This window comes from Symphalangus syndactylus, chromosome 5 (assembly GCF_028878055.3).
Source record: "Symphalangus syndactylus isolate Jambi chromosome 5, NHGRI_mSymSyn1-v2.1_pri, whole genome shotgun sequence".
Lineage (NCBI taxonomy): Eukaryota > Metazoa > Chordata > Mammalia > Primates > Hylobatidae > Symphalangus > Symphalangus syndactylus.
In genome coordinates, this window is record NC_072427.2 from 18542633 (window position 1) to 18555223 (window position 12591).

General features: G+C 43.4%; 1 protein-coding gene across 6 annotated transcripts in view; it reads left to right on the plus strand.

Annotated features, from left to right (window-relative positions):
* Positions 1 to 12591, plus strand: part of NTRK3 (neurotrophic receptor tyrosine kinase 3) — a 561369-nt gene that overhangs the window by 517789 nt on the left and 30989 nt on the right. For 3 of the 6 annotated variants that reach the window (XM_055277323.2, XM_063640134.1, XM_063640133.1), the window contains one exon: positions 8474 to 8548. The exons of the other annotated variants lie outside the window; for them this stretch is intronic. In XM_055277323.2, coding sequence (XP_055133298.2) covers positions 8474 to 8548 — 75 coding nt within the window. The remainder of the gene's footprint in view (positions 1 to 8473; positions 8549 to 12591) is intronic. 6 annotated transcript variants of the gene reach the window in all.

A 12591-nucleotide genomic window follows, 5' to 3' on the forward strand; every position in this document is an offset into this window, starting at 1 on the left:
AATGGCCTTGTGGCCAGGTGCGGTGGTTCATATCTGTAATCCCAGCACTTTGGGTGGCCCAGGCGGGGGGATCACTTGAGGTTAGGAGTTCGAAACCAACTTGGCCAACATGGCGAAACCTTGTCTCTACTGAAAATATGAAAAATTAGCTGGGCATGGTGGTGCACACCTGTAGTCCCACATGCTTGGGAGGCTGAGGCAGGAGAATCACTTGAACCCGGGAGGCAGAAGTTGCAATGAGCCAAGATCACACCACTGCACTCCACCTTGAGCGACAGAGCGAGACTCTGTCTAAAAAAAAAAAAAAAAAAACCCTTGTGTTTTTCATAGGTAATTGGTTATATTTTATACATTGGTTGTATCTTGACTGGTGGGAGACCAGTGGAATAAAAATCTTTAGCCTCCTAGTCCTGCCAAAAAATAATAACCTATTTCTGAGGGTGGTTTCCAGTTATCTCCTAAACTTAGTCTCTTATCTCTGCAGTTTAGAAATCCAGTTGTTTTCTTCTCTCAATGAAGGTGGTACATGCATGAGGACTGATACTGGGGAAAAAAGACAGGGAAGATGCCCCATAAGAAAATTCTGAGACCTTAAAGCGTGCTTATATTGGATTCTATCCTCAGGAAAGGAGAGGAAAAGGCTGAAGGAGACCATTGAATCTGGTATTGAGTCATTCACATCTCTCTACTCCTGTGGAGGGCCCTTATGGATGTGTCATAACAGGATCTTCTTTTCCTTCCTCAAATGCAAAAGGCCTTTTTTTTTTTTTTCCTGAGACAAACTGAATATATAACATATAAAGATACATAAATTTCCATACAGATATCTTCTTTACTAGCTGTAATTAAGATATTTGCATGTAAAGAGAATGTTGTGTTCCCTTGACTTCCTCCTGGTAGGGAATTGTATTTCTCTCATAATCCTCATAGCCCAAGATTTTGTGCTCTGTCTGTGTCTAAACAGAAGGAGGAGGAGGAGGCGGAATCAGAGGACTGGGTCAATACAAAGCATCTGAGATTCAGAACTTCAAACACAGTTTTTACTCTTGGTTGTTCTTTTCTAGGCTTTGCTAATCCCAAAGAGCAAAGTTGGAGGTAGGAAAGTTGATAGCCCAAGAGCAGGTGGGCTGAGCACCCGCTGACATTGCAGTCAGGCAGATATTCAATTGAATCACTGAGCTTCTGCTGAGAGCTATTTGGCCTTAGGAAATTTGCTTAAATACACTAAGACTTAGATTCCTCATCTGAAAAAAAAAAAAAAAAATTTCTTCTTTTGTGCACATTAAATAAGTATTCAAATTGCCAGTACCCATTAGGCACCCAATAGATGGCTATTATTCTATGTAAAAGAATAAGGTAGAAATTATATATCAGAAATTTTAAACCATTTTAAGTTACAAGCCAAGGTTTTCCCTATGATGGATCTTTGTTGCTGGATACTAAAATTAGAGAGGAGAAGAACCTACTCAAGAGAATTTAGGGAAATTTAAAATAAAAAAATGCCACCCACTCCTCCAGGACTGGTTTAGACATTTGAGTTGATCTGTTGGAAGCCCAGGAGGAAAGAGAAAACACTTTTAGGCATCTGCAGGAAGAGCTTTTCTATTGTGGAGTTAGTAGCTACAGCCAGGAGCTAATTTTTCTAACTGTGGACCATGAATTCTGCAGTAGACAAAGGTCTTCAGAATTAAAGCCTGCTTCTCCAGATGTCCTTAGTGTGTGCTGTCCCTTATCATCCCAGAGGGAGAGCTTAGGGTGATGTACCTGTCCTGGAGCCTTGGGGATGGAGAAAAGACTGGCTTAAGTCCAGCTCTACCTCCTTTCTCCTTTCATTGGCTATATGATGGTTACTGCTCATTATTATGCAAAGCATGAAATATGCAAGTGTATATGCATATGCATAATGGATATGCAAGTTCTTTGTAAACTGTTGGTTTGAGTGCTGGTGGTTTTGTCACCACCACCCCCATCACCAGCATCATCACCAACACCATCACCACCACCACCATCACCATCATCACCATCACCAATGCCACCATCACCAACATCATTACCAACACCACCAACACCATCACCAACACCATAGCCACCACTATTATCACCATTATAGTCTGTGCTTAGTAAATAACCATGTACACACTGGAAAAATACATTGAATCCATCAGTGTCCCAAAGTTGACTGGTAGGGGGTGGTCTGTACTCCAGCTCTCCAACTCTGCCAATCATCACGACAACCTTGGTTGCCCTCCTCCATTGAGTCATGCTTTCCAGCCTCTTCAGCCAGCTTGGAACTTTGATTTGTGGCCCAGTTTGTTCTTGTAGTTGGTCATTTCCTTACCCAGTGGGTCAATCCCCAATTTCCTGATCTTTGTATTTATTTTTTCACATCCTGAGACACTTGGGTACATGTCTGTTCCATACCTCGATAAAGCATAAGTTCTCTTGAAGGCAAAAGAGCTCACCCACTTTTAGCACAGTGATTTCTACATTAAAAGTGCTTAATAAAAGTTACTTAATTAAAAAATACATAATACTATATTAGATGTTTGTAATGGGAAAATAATAATGTCCCCACTTGCCTAAATCTTCTTACATGAATCCTCATTGGTTCCCACTCACTGGGAACCAATGGTCAGTATGTGGGGACTCTTGAGTATGTGTATCTGAAAGATGCATTGGTATCACCAAGGAAAAGCCAGCTGGATCTGATTCCCTGCCAATGGCCCTGACATCTGACATCTGCTTATCAGTGCAGAGGACTGGAGAAGGTCTCACAATAATTAAAATACCGATAAGAATGGAGTTAGCACCAAAAGGAAATTTATTAATGCACACAGAGAATCACATTATTCAAAGGCCACAGGATCAAAGCATTTGTTCTCAGTAAGCTAGTCCATATGGGAAGCCGGATCATAATGTGAAAGTTGCTTAAAGAGGAAGAAATCAGAGCAAGGATGTTAGAAGAGTCAAATAATCAATGACATCCAGCTAAGAAAGCCTAACAACAGGGTTTCTGGCTTCTCAGCAGGTTCAGAAATACTCCATGTGTTTTGCCTAAATCCTCCTCTCTCCCTTGTCCAGAGCCAGGAAGGCGTGAACATCTCCACCATCCAGTTCTAAGGCTCATTCTTTCCCAGGCCTCCAGGACCAGCCAGTGCCCCGTCTGAGAGATACATTATTTCTTCATCTGCATCAATCAGGACACAATGCAGCCTTGATAGCCTAAGAGCCACTCAAGATTTTTCAGACAACCTTGGATATACATCCATGTTTTCATTCATTTTCTGCTGATCGTAAAGAGGCCAATTGTATTTTCTTCATTTTCAAATGTTGGGAGCCACTTTATTATAGCCCCTAATGCTTTCCATGTCACTGAATTGCTTTCACACCTAAAAATGAGTCCTTTTGTTGCTTGCGAATCTTATTGCCTTGATACCTAGTATTATATGCCCCAGGGAGGGTACATATTAATAGATTTCAAGTGCCTGTTCTGATTGGTGATTGCCCAGAGTGGAGTGATGAGAAGAATTTGCTGGTTGCATCTAGGATCAGTGAAAAAGTGGTGATCAGCTAGTGACATCTGCCATGAAAGTAGAAAAGAGGATTGGTGGCACTTGTGTCCTGTTCTGGCACATGTCATCTTGAGCAGTGCTTTCAATTCAGGGATTCTGCTGGATGCTGTTAGGCATGCTCTAACCTTGGATTCACACAAGTGGAGGGATTCTAATATGACATAGATATTGAGTTTATTGAGTGCCCCTGTGTTGAAGGATCATATTCAGAGAAAGAGGTCTGCCAGGTGGATCTGCATTACTGGATTACTTTACCCATCACATAAATGAGACTAGCATCCCCAAATTCTGAATTATCTTCTACTGGCCTTTCCCCCACATTTCAACTAAACAGTTGGATTTTTTCTTCTTTTCTTACAACTTGTATACAGCAAAAGTGCCTTGTTTCTGGGTAGATTTCATTCCCTATTACACACTGCCAAGGTGTTTGGTAGTCTAGATACAGCTTTCCCTGCCAGCTCTATGCCATCATCTCTGAGCCAACTTTTATCAATGTAGCAGCAGGATCTTGAAGCATATATATATATTTTTTTACTTTTTGAAAAGTTGAACAGCCCAAGATCAGGGTTTGCTGCTAGAGTTCTGCTCCCAAGCAGACGTTGATTCAATTATCAACATTCTTTGGATATGGTCTATGCATTTTTATTACTCCACCCAACTGTTTTGTAAGTATTCTGTGAGAGACCTTGATAAACGTCTGGATGAAATTTGGGTAAGGATCTACACTGGCAGTCTTTTGAAATCCTGACCAGAAACGAAGTTGGAGGTCATCTTTCAAACCCACTTATTTGATAGGTGAATACATTGAATGCCAGCCAGAGAGAGAGCGAGAGCGAGCAGATGTTCCTCAAGATCACACACCTAGTTAGTGGTAGAGTGAAGACAAGAACATTGGTCTCCCTTCCTGTGAATTCAGTGCTCCTCTCTAATCACCATCAAAGTGCTATGAGGTCAATGGGCTGGCATGATTCTCCCTATTTACAGACAAGTAAATTAAAGCTCAGAGAGATTAGTGATCATTCCCCAGACTGTACGATAAATGAGGGGTGGAATTGGGTTTGGTGTTCTGGTTAAGTTAGGTTTTTCAAGGGATGAGAGTTTACTTGTGAATAGAATGTTTAAAGAGCACACCAGCACAGCACAGTCTTCATGAGGTTAAGTAGAAGTGTGAGCTTGTAATAATTGAGTTCCACGATTTATTTTTCTAATAAGGCTCTGTGGCAAGGCCATTCAAGGCAAAGGAGGAAAACAGCATGACCCAAGCCTAGTCAATGCAGCAAGCAAAGATAATTTAATTTAGAGATTTTTGGGCTCTCCAGTATAATCTTAAAGCAAGCAGCAGCAACGTGATTTGAGGTGATTGTAGTCTGTAAAATGTAACACAGATTCAGTGAAACTGAAGGGCGAGGAAGGAATATTAGAAGCAAGGGAGGTGGTGCTCAGAGTTGAGGAGTATTGTCCTATTGCCTTGAAATGTGTTGCAAGAAGTAATTGTTTTAATGTTTATTGTGAAAATGTGTTCTCAAGAACTTTGATTGACACATAATCATTCACAGTAGCTTAGAAGTTCTTTAAGGGCAGTATTCATGCCTTATTTCACCGATTATATAACCCTTGTACGTAGGACTATACATGATATATGGTAGACATTTCATAAATGTTCATTAAATGACATAAACCGGGAGACAGGTGTTCTTCTCAGTGAATGACTGATCTGGGATGATGCTCAAGGACCCTAATTTGGAACAATCAGAGATCACAAAGCCAGGTTTCAGTACAGAGACGTGTGGAGGGGTTGTCCTCCATTATTTTGGTGCAATGAGTGGGCTCTGCAACGTGTTCCTCACCCACAGGGGTGGCAAGATTGGAAAACACTAGAGATAGTTGACACCTGAGGGTGGTGAAGCACAGTGCTGCAGGAAGTTACCCTTATTGTGTGAAAATGGAACAGACCATCCTACAAGATAGTGGGTTCTCCATCCCCAATGGGTTTCTAGAAAATCCATAGAACCACATTATACAGATGCCTCTGCTGGACATGAGGTTTCAGTAGATGATCTCAAAGTTTTGCTTTTCTCTAATTCTGAGATCCTAAAAGCCAACTCTACAACAGAGATTGCTTAGATAAGTGCAAAGTGGTAGAGCAATTTAAGGACTCATAATTATGCACATGAAGTAACTGTGTCAAGTATATATTTTCATGATGCTATGAAATATTAGGCCAAATTCATCTTCTGCATATCTACACATTCACAGCCTGAATCCTTTCCCACTTCGCTCATACCTCAATACCTGTCACCTGCCCTGTCTCTTGTCTCTCCCTGTGACTGTGTTTATCTTGCTCTGAAGGCTTTCTTGAGGCATTTCTCCCTCCTTTCAACTCTAAAATCCACAATCCACCCTACATTAAAGAAAAATCTTCATTTGACCTTTCTGTCCCTTCTAACTTTGCCTGAATACTGAAATAAGTACTTTGCATCTTCTGTCTTAATTTTTTGGGCTTCTGATCTTACCACTGAATTGAATCTGCAGTTTTGGGGTTACTAATTATCTCTCATGACCAAATTTAAATTTCTTACTTCAAGTCTAACCCTTCCTGAACTATTGTTGAATGACGTTATTAATAATTTCCCCTTTCCCCCGCACCCCCTGCAACTGCCAATGCTGCATAGTATTCTTGCTGAACGCCTCAGTAATGCTTTGTTCCACAAGTTATACCCATTCCTGGTCATTCTTTCCCTGTTCCATTGGTTTCTCTCCTTCCTCTCATTTTAAGTTTGGGTGCTGCTATTTTAGACATCTGCTTTGCAAACCTCATGCACTCACGTGGTTATAACTCCTTTTTACTTTTACACAGAATCTGTTTGAAATTTACATTTGCAGCCTCCACTTCTTCTCTCTTTGATTGCTTAATCTGTAAGCCTCCCCTGGGGAATTCACTGGAGATTGAAACACGGCATGTTTTAAATAAAACTCACCATGGCCTCCTCCTGCTTCTCTGAGTGCTAGCACCTCAGCAACCGTTAGCATCCGTGAAAACTCTCTTGGGAGCGTCCCAAAGGGGAGTCATTTCTGAACCTGTCTCTTTATCACCAGCCTGCTATGTCTTTCCTTATAGCACCTCAGTGCCACTTTTTCTTTGCATGTTGGCAGGAGCTGCCCTGGTCCATGCCTGGTGAGTCCAAAACCTGAATCTGCGCACACACCTTCAGGCTTGGAGCTCTTCCCCCGGGGCTCCTCAAACTTCTTCATCCCTCCTGTTTTTTTGGAGCCTTGAGTGAGTAAATCTTCATTTCACCAAAATATAAATTTCTTGCCCTGGCCTACTAGGTCCTCAAGCCCCTGCCAGTCTCCTTCCTGACCTTCCACAAGAAGCCCCCTTGGCTCCATCCCAGCCAGTCTGTCCCCAGTGGCCCAGTGCCAGTTGCTCATTTCCACCTTTGCATGAGGCCCTCTGTGTTCATTTGTTCAGGCTGCCATAGCAGCGCTCCACAGACTGGGGGCTTCAACAACAGAATCTGATTTTCTCACTGTTCTGGAGGCTGGAAGTTCAAGACCAGGGTGCCATCAGGGTTCATTCGTTTGGAGGCCTCGCTCTGTGTCTTGCACATGGCTGCCTGCTCACTGTCTCCCCACGTGGTCACCCGTCTGTGTGGTTTGTGTCCTAATCTCTTCTTATAAGAACCCCAGTCCTATTGGATTAGGGTCCACCCTACAGACCCCATTGAACCTTAGTTACCTCTTTTAAGGATCTCTCTCCAAATACAGTCATATTCTGAAGAACTTGGGGTTAGGACTTCCCCATAATGAGCATGTGTTGGGGGGCACACAGTTCAGTCCATCACACCTCCTCTTCCCAGCTGCCCATCTGTCCTTTCTTTCATCTCCCTTTTCATTCTTTCTCTCTGTTCATCCCTCGCTGCCATCAGCACTCAGCAATCCCCATTTCATTGTCTTCACTGGATGGTCTTTTCAGCCCCACCTTATGAGTTTGTGCACAGGGACATGTTGCTCCATGAATATGCCTCTCCTCCAGGTCATTCCAGTGCTGCTTCTCTGCCTCTGACTCGATTGAGAGCAGGGACTGTGTCTCTTGTCTCTTGCACACAGCCCTTGACTTGGAAGCACTTGAGAAATGCCATTGCTAAGTTACTGTGAGTCCCTCCTCACACCGCCCCCCGCGCCCTCACTTCTCAAGAGGCCTTTCAAGGGAAAGGCCTTGCTTAGGAGCTTTTTTCCTGAGTGGTGATGGAGAACACAAATGCTAACTCCGTGGACAGCAAGGAGGAGGAGGGCTGAGGCTCCACACTGCTGACATTCAGTGAGCTAACCTTTCTAAATCAGGAAGGAAAGGAGAGGGAATCTGGGTAGCCCTAAAAGCAGTGGTGAATTCAGGGATTTTCTGCGGGGCACACTAAGAGCAATAATGCTCTCAGAAGCTTTGGAGAAAGCGCTGTTTCTTTGACCTAAGGGGTTGAAGATTCTAGATAGAACCCACTTCCTCTCCAAGCAGTAGGTTGGCTGGGAGGCTCCTGCTGGGAGTAGAACCAAGCCTGTGGAGGGAAGCCCATTGCGTCTTGGTGTCCCACAGAGGAAGACAGCTGGGTGTCATGTGCTGGGAGTGGTGTTATGATGTGCTGGCTGAGCCCCGAGTGCATTGCGTTCCTGGATGGACTCCAGAGTGAGGGTCTTGAAGGTGGGTTGCTGCGGTCTTCCTCTGTCCTCCCTAATGACGCAGGACAAATGTTTGAGGCTGTGCCCAGGAGAGACATGCCATTCAGTTAAAGATCCCCCTGCTTTCCTCATCCTCCCTTCTTTCATCCTCCCATGCTTCCTTCCTCTCCCTTCATCCCTTTTCTTCTCTCTCCCCCTCCCCACTCTCTCCCCTCATTCACTGTCAGGAAGGGCCATGCCAGAAGGGCCCGTTCAGCGTGGTGTGGCAGCGGCAGAGGCTAGCAGCAACGACAGCTTCCACAGTGAGTCTGGATTTGATTTCTGGGGCCAGGGGGCTGGGCAGGGCAGTCCACACACAGACTGACAGCTTGCAGGCTTTGGAGAGGCACTTCCATGGGCCGGGGCCTGCTTCCAACCTCTCTTTCCTTGCCTCCCACTGTGGGGCATCATTTAACTTCCATGGAAGTTTCCTGCCAAAGCCATTGATGTGCTTGGGATGTCTCATGGGGAGACAGCATGGTGGGGGGTGGCGGGCCATAATCTGCTAAAATTAGGTGCACAGCCGGGAGAGCCGCTGGAGTTCACGTGGCTGCCAGGGCTTCTGTCCAGACCTGTGCGTGTGGTGGAGGCTGGAGGCTCGAGGCTCTGCATGGACGATGGTTTGGCTGCTTTCTTGCATTTCAGGAGGTGTGACCTTGAGTTTTGAGCACTCTTTGGGTGCCTATACTCCATAGGAGACTCCCTGTAAGGAAATAAGAATGCCCTAATTGCACAGACTAGAGGGTCTAAGAACTGGAGGTCTCCCTGTTGACCTCAGATAAAACGTGGTCTAACAGACTTGATGCTCGGGATGGTCATTAGAGATCCTCCATGACTGAGTCAGATCCCCCAGTGCTTGCAGGGAGGCTTTTGCCCTCCCCATTTTAATTTCTATGGTAATTTCTGGCAGGGAGATGGACATACTGCAGAGTCAGTTGAAGTTCCATCTGTCTTGCCTTGCTCGTCAGCCTGCATTGGATGGCTTCCTTCCACTTTTTGCTTGGGGGCTTTTTTCTTCTATTTGGGAAATGGTCCACTTGGGAAAACAGTACCACAGAATTCACCTACTCAGCCTTAAAGATCCAGCCCAAACTAAGAAGACACAAGTCTTGCTTGCCATCTTGAGAGGCTTTCCACAGGCCAGAGGCTGCTTCCAAACACTGACGTGCGGTAGTTAAGTCAGTTTTGAAGTGAGAAGCTTCTGGTTTCTAATATACAGTATTATCCGGATACTGCAGTCTCATGGGCAGGTGCATGGGAAGGAAGGCTTTTACAGTTTCAGTCATTTCTCTCATAATTTGGTTAGGGAGGTAAATTAAGCATAGCCTCCCAGGTTCTCTCAGGATCAGTTTTATAGGTTTCTCTTCTTGACACTGCTCCTAATAACAGCATGAAAGTTTAAGATTTTCAGTACTAACAACTGTGTATAGCTAGGGTATATCAGAACAAACATGCTTGGCAGCCTTATGAGAATTTTGCAAGCAGAACCATTATAGAAGATTAATTAATCTCATTTCATGCTTTTAAAATACTGTATGTATTTCAGTCACATCAGGTTCAAACTCTTGGTTTTAGGAACTGACAGGTTGCATTAAAATATCAAATTGGTCAAATTTATTAATTAATTTCAACAAATATTTAATATTAATCAACTGTGTGTGTTTGATTGTCTAAAGTTGGACCCTTCTGAGAATGAAAAGGGAAGTTATTAATAATTAAATAGGAGCTACAGGCATAAATTTAGACCTTTCTTGGTAAATTGGGGCATACAGTCATTTTATCCATGTATCCTCAGTTATTGTTTGTGCCAGTGATACAACTATGAGTAAAACAGACAAAAATCACTGCCCTTACTGTGGGAGATAAAAAAATAAAGATAAAGTAAAGTATATAGTAAATTCAAGAGTGATAGGTTCTTAAGAGAGAAGGAAAGCAGAGAGGAGAAAAAGAAGTACTTGGTGGTAGTAACAGTGGTGGTGTTGGTGGTGGTGGTAGTTAGTGTTGTGTGTGTGTGTAGTTTAGATAGGGACATCAAAGCAATTGCATTGCTTAAGGAATACGAAATATTTCAGTTTCTCCAAGGAGGTCTTTCATGACTCAGCTAAAACTTACTGCATGGATGAAATCATATCTGAAAATTCTGAGTCCCAATAAAGAAATACTCACAAACTTCTTAATGACAGAAAGCAAAGAGAGAAAACCAGGTGGCTGTGGCATTGGAAGGATAACTTGTCTGCTTGATGGTCAGCACAGGTTTCATCTCCCTCTGACATCACTGAGACGGCATCAGAAAGTGAACATGGATGTGGATTCATATTTGGGGAGCATCTTCTTAGAAAGTCCCTTAATCTCTGACTTGTGCTGGCCATTCAGAGCATCTTAAGGCCCTTCCTTCTCCCATTTGCCCATCTGCTGAATACCTGCTCTAGCCAGGCACTTTGATAGGGGCTTTGAGTACATTAATTTGTTTAATTTATACTGTTCTCATGAAGACATTATTATGGTTCCACTTTGGGGATGAGATCGCTGATGTTTAAACTCAGAAATAGAAAATAGTGGAGCCAGGATTTAAATCCAGGTTGAATTATGTCTGAAATTCTGCCTTTATCAGTTAGCCTCAGCATCTTTCCACAGACACCAGTTGGCAGGAAGTGGAAGTAAGAAAAGGACTCACTGGGTGACCCAGTTGTCCCATGTGTGGGCTGATTTGCATGGCTGGATCAGGAGCAGTAGATGTATTGGGGTGGTTGTTCATGTCTTTGCTGATTGTGCATGAAGGCACAGCAACTTCTGCTGCTTTTTTTTTTTTGAGTGTTGTCACTGGAAATGGGGATGGGCATGGGAAATTTTGGGGGCATGAGAGTAAATCTTCCTGTGTGGCTTCCTTCCTTGGCTGAGGTGGAGGCTTAACTTCAGTGAGCCAGGGTTCCTGGGGCTCACGCATGTTGGAAGGAGGGACCACGCATGGTGTCTGTGTATAGATAATAGAGGTGGGGAGAATGCATGCAGAGTGCTGAGACTGAACAAAGGTTTTTCGACAGGAGTTTGAGTGAAGAGTTGAGTTTGAAGATAATCCTAAATTTCCTGTCTGCCTTTGTGAATGGAATCCACAGACTGACCTCATCCAGTCTTGGGATGCTATTAGCAAGAAACAGGATGTCTCTGGACCACATCTCAGATATGATGGTTATATTTAACCTCAATATCACTGTGTAACATTGCATTTATTTGTGGTATACTTTCATATATTTCCCAGAAAACAAATAGGTAACCTGTTGTTTTATGCATAATATGGTAACCTCCTGATAAGGTTATGTTTCAAGCAAATCACCATTTAGATGCACAAGAGAGACCTGCTACGACAAAGTAAAGAATTATTTTGGGATGCTCATAACCCTCTCCAGTTTTCCTTTTGTGATAAAGGAGAAGATTTCTACCTGTGATGCTATACTTTCCTTGGAGTTTTAGAGCATATTTATCCCAGGGTCTCAATGCATGTCAAGGCAATGTCTCTTAGTTTCACAACATGTGTCATGGGGTAGAGAGAAGCTATTACTCTTGTCATTTGGCAAGAATTTTCTTTTTCATTACATTGTTACCATCATAGAAATATACTCCAAGCACTGGGATATCCCTCGCTGTGGTCTTCTAACTATTGGGTAGGGTTACCTCATCAAGTTTTAGTTCTTTACTGCTTTTAGGGACCCTTTCTAGTTTCCCCCGTCATTTTGATACTTGAGGGCTGAGGAGGAAAGCATCATTCATCTTTCTCCATAGGATACTCCACTTTCACTTATCTGAGTTCTCCCTCTGTAGAAATGAATAAACAAGCAAATTAGCTTTTCTTCTAAAATATTAACCCATCTCAACACAGTTGGCTTCTCTCTTCTGCATCTGTGTGCTCTGTGGAGTCCCAGCTGGGAATCAGGGTAAAGATGAGAAGTGTCTGGTTATATTTCAAACTGACAAGGATAGTCATTCTTTTTCTGGTTACATATGGGCCACCCTGCCACTCACACATACAAGATATGTCTTAATTCCAGAAGGGTTTAGCTGAAGCTTAAAAGAATAATACCCATGCCCTACACACAAGTCTGCAAGGGCACCTGGTCGTGAGTGTGCCTTGGTCTGGAAATCTGCTCAGAGACTTGGTCATAGACTCATCCTTCACAGCAGCATGCTGGGATTTCAGGGGTGAGATGAACCTAAGAAAAAAGATTCAGAGAGATCCCAGAGGCCCATATAAAAAGGCTTATTGTGGCCGGGCACGGTGGCTCACTCCTGTAATCCAAGCGCTTTGGGAGGC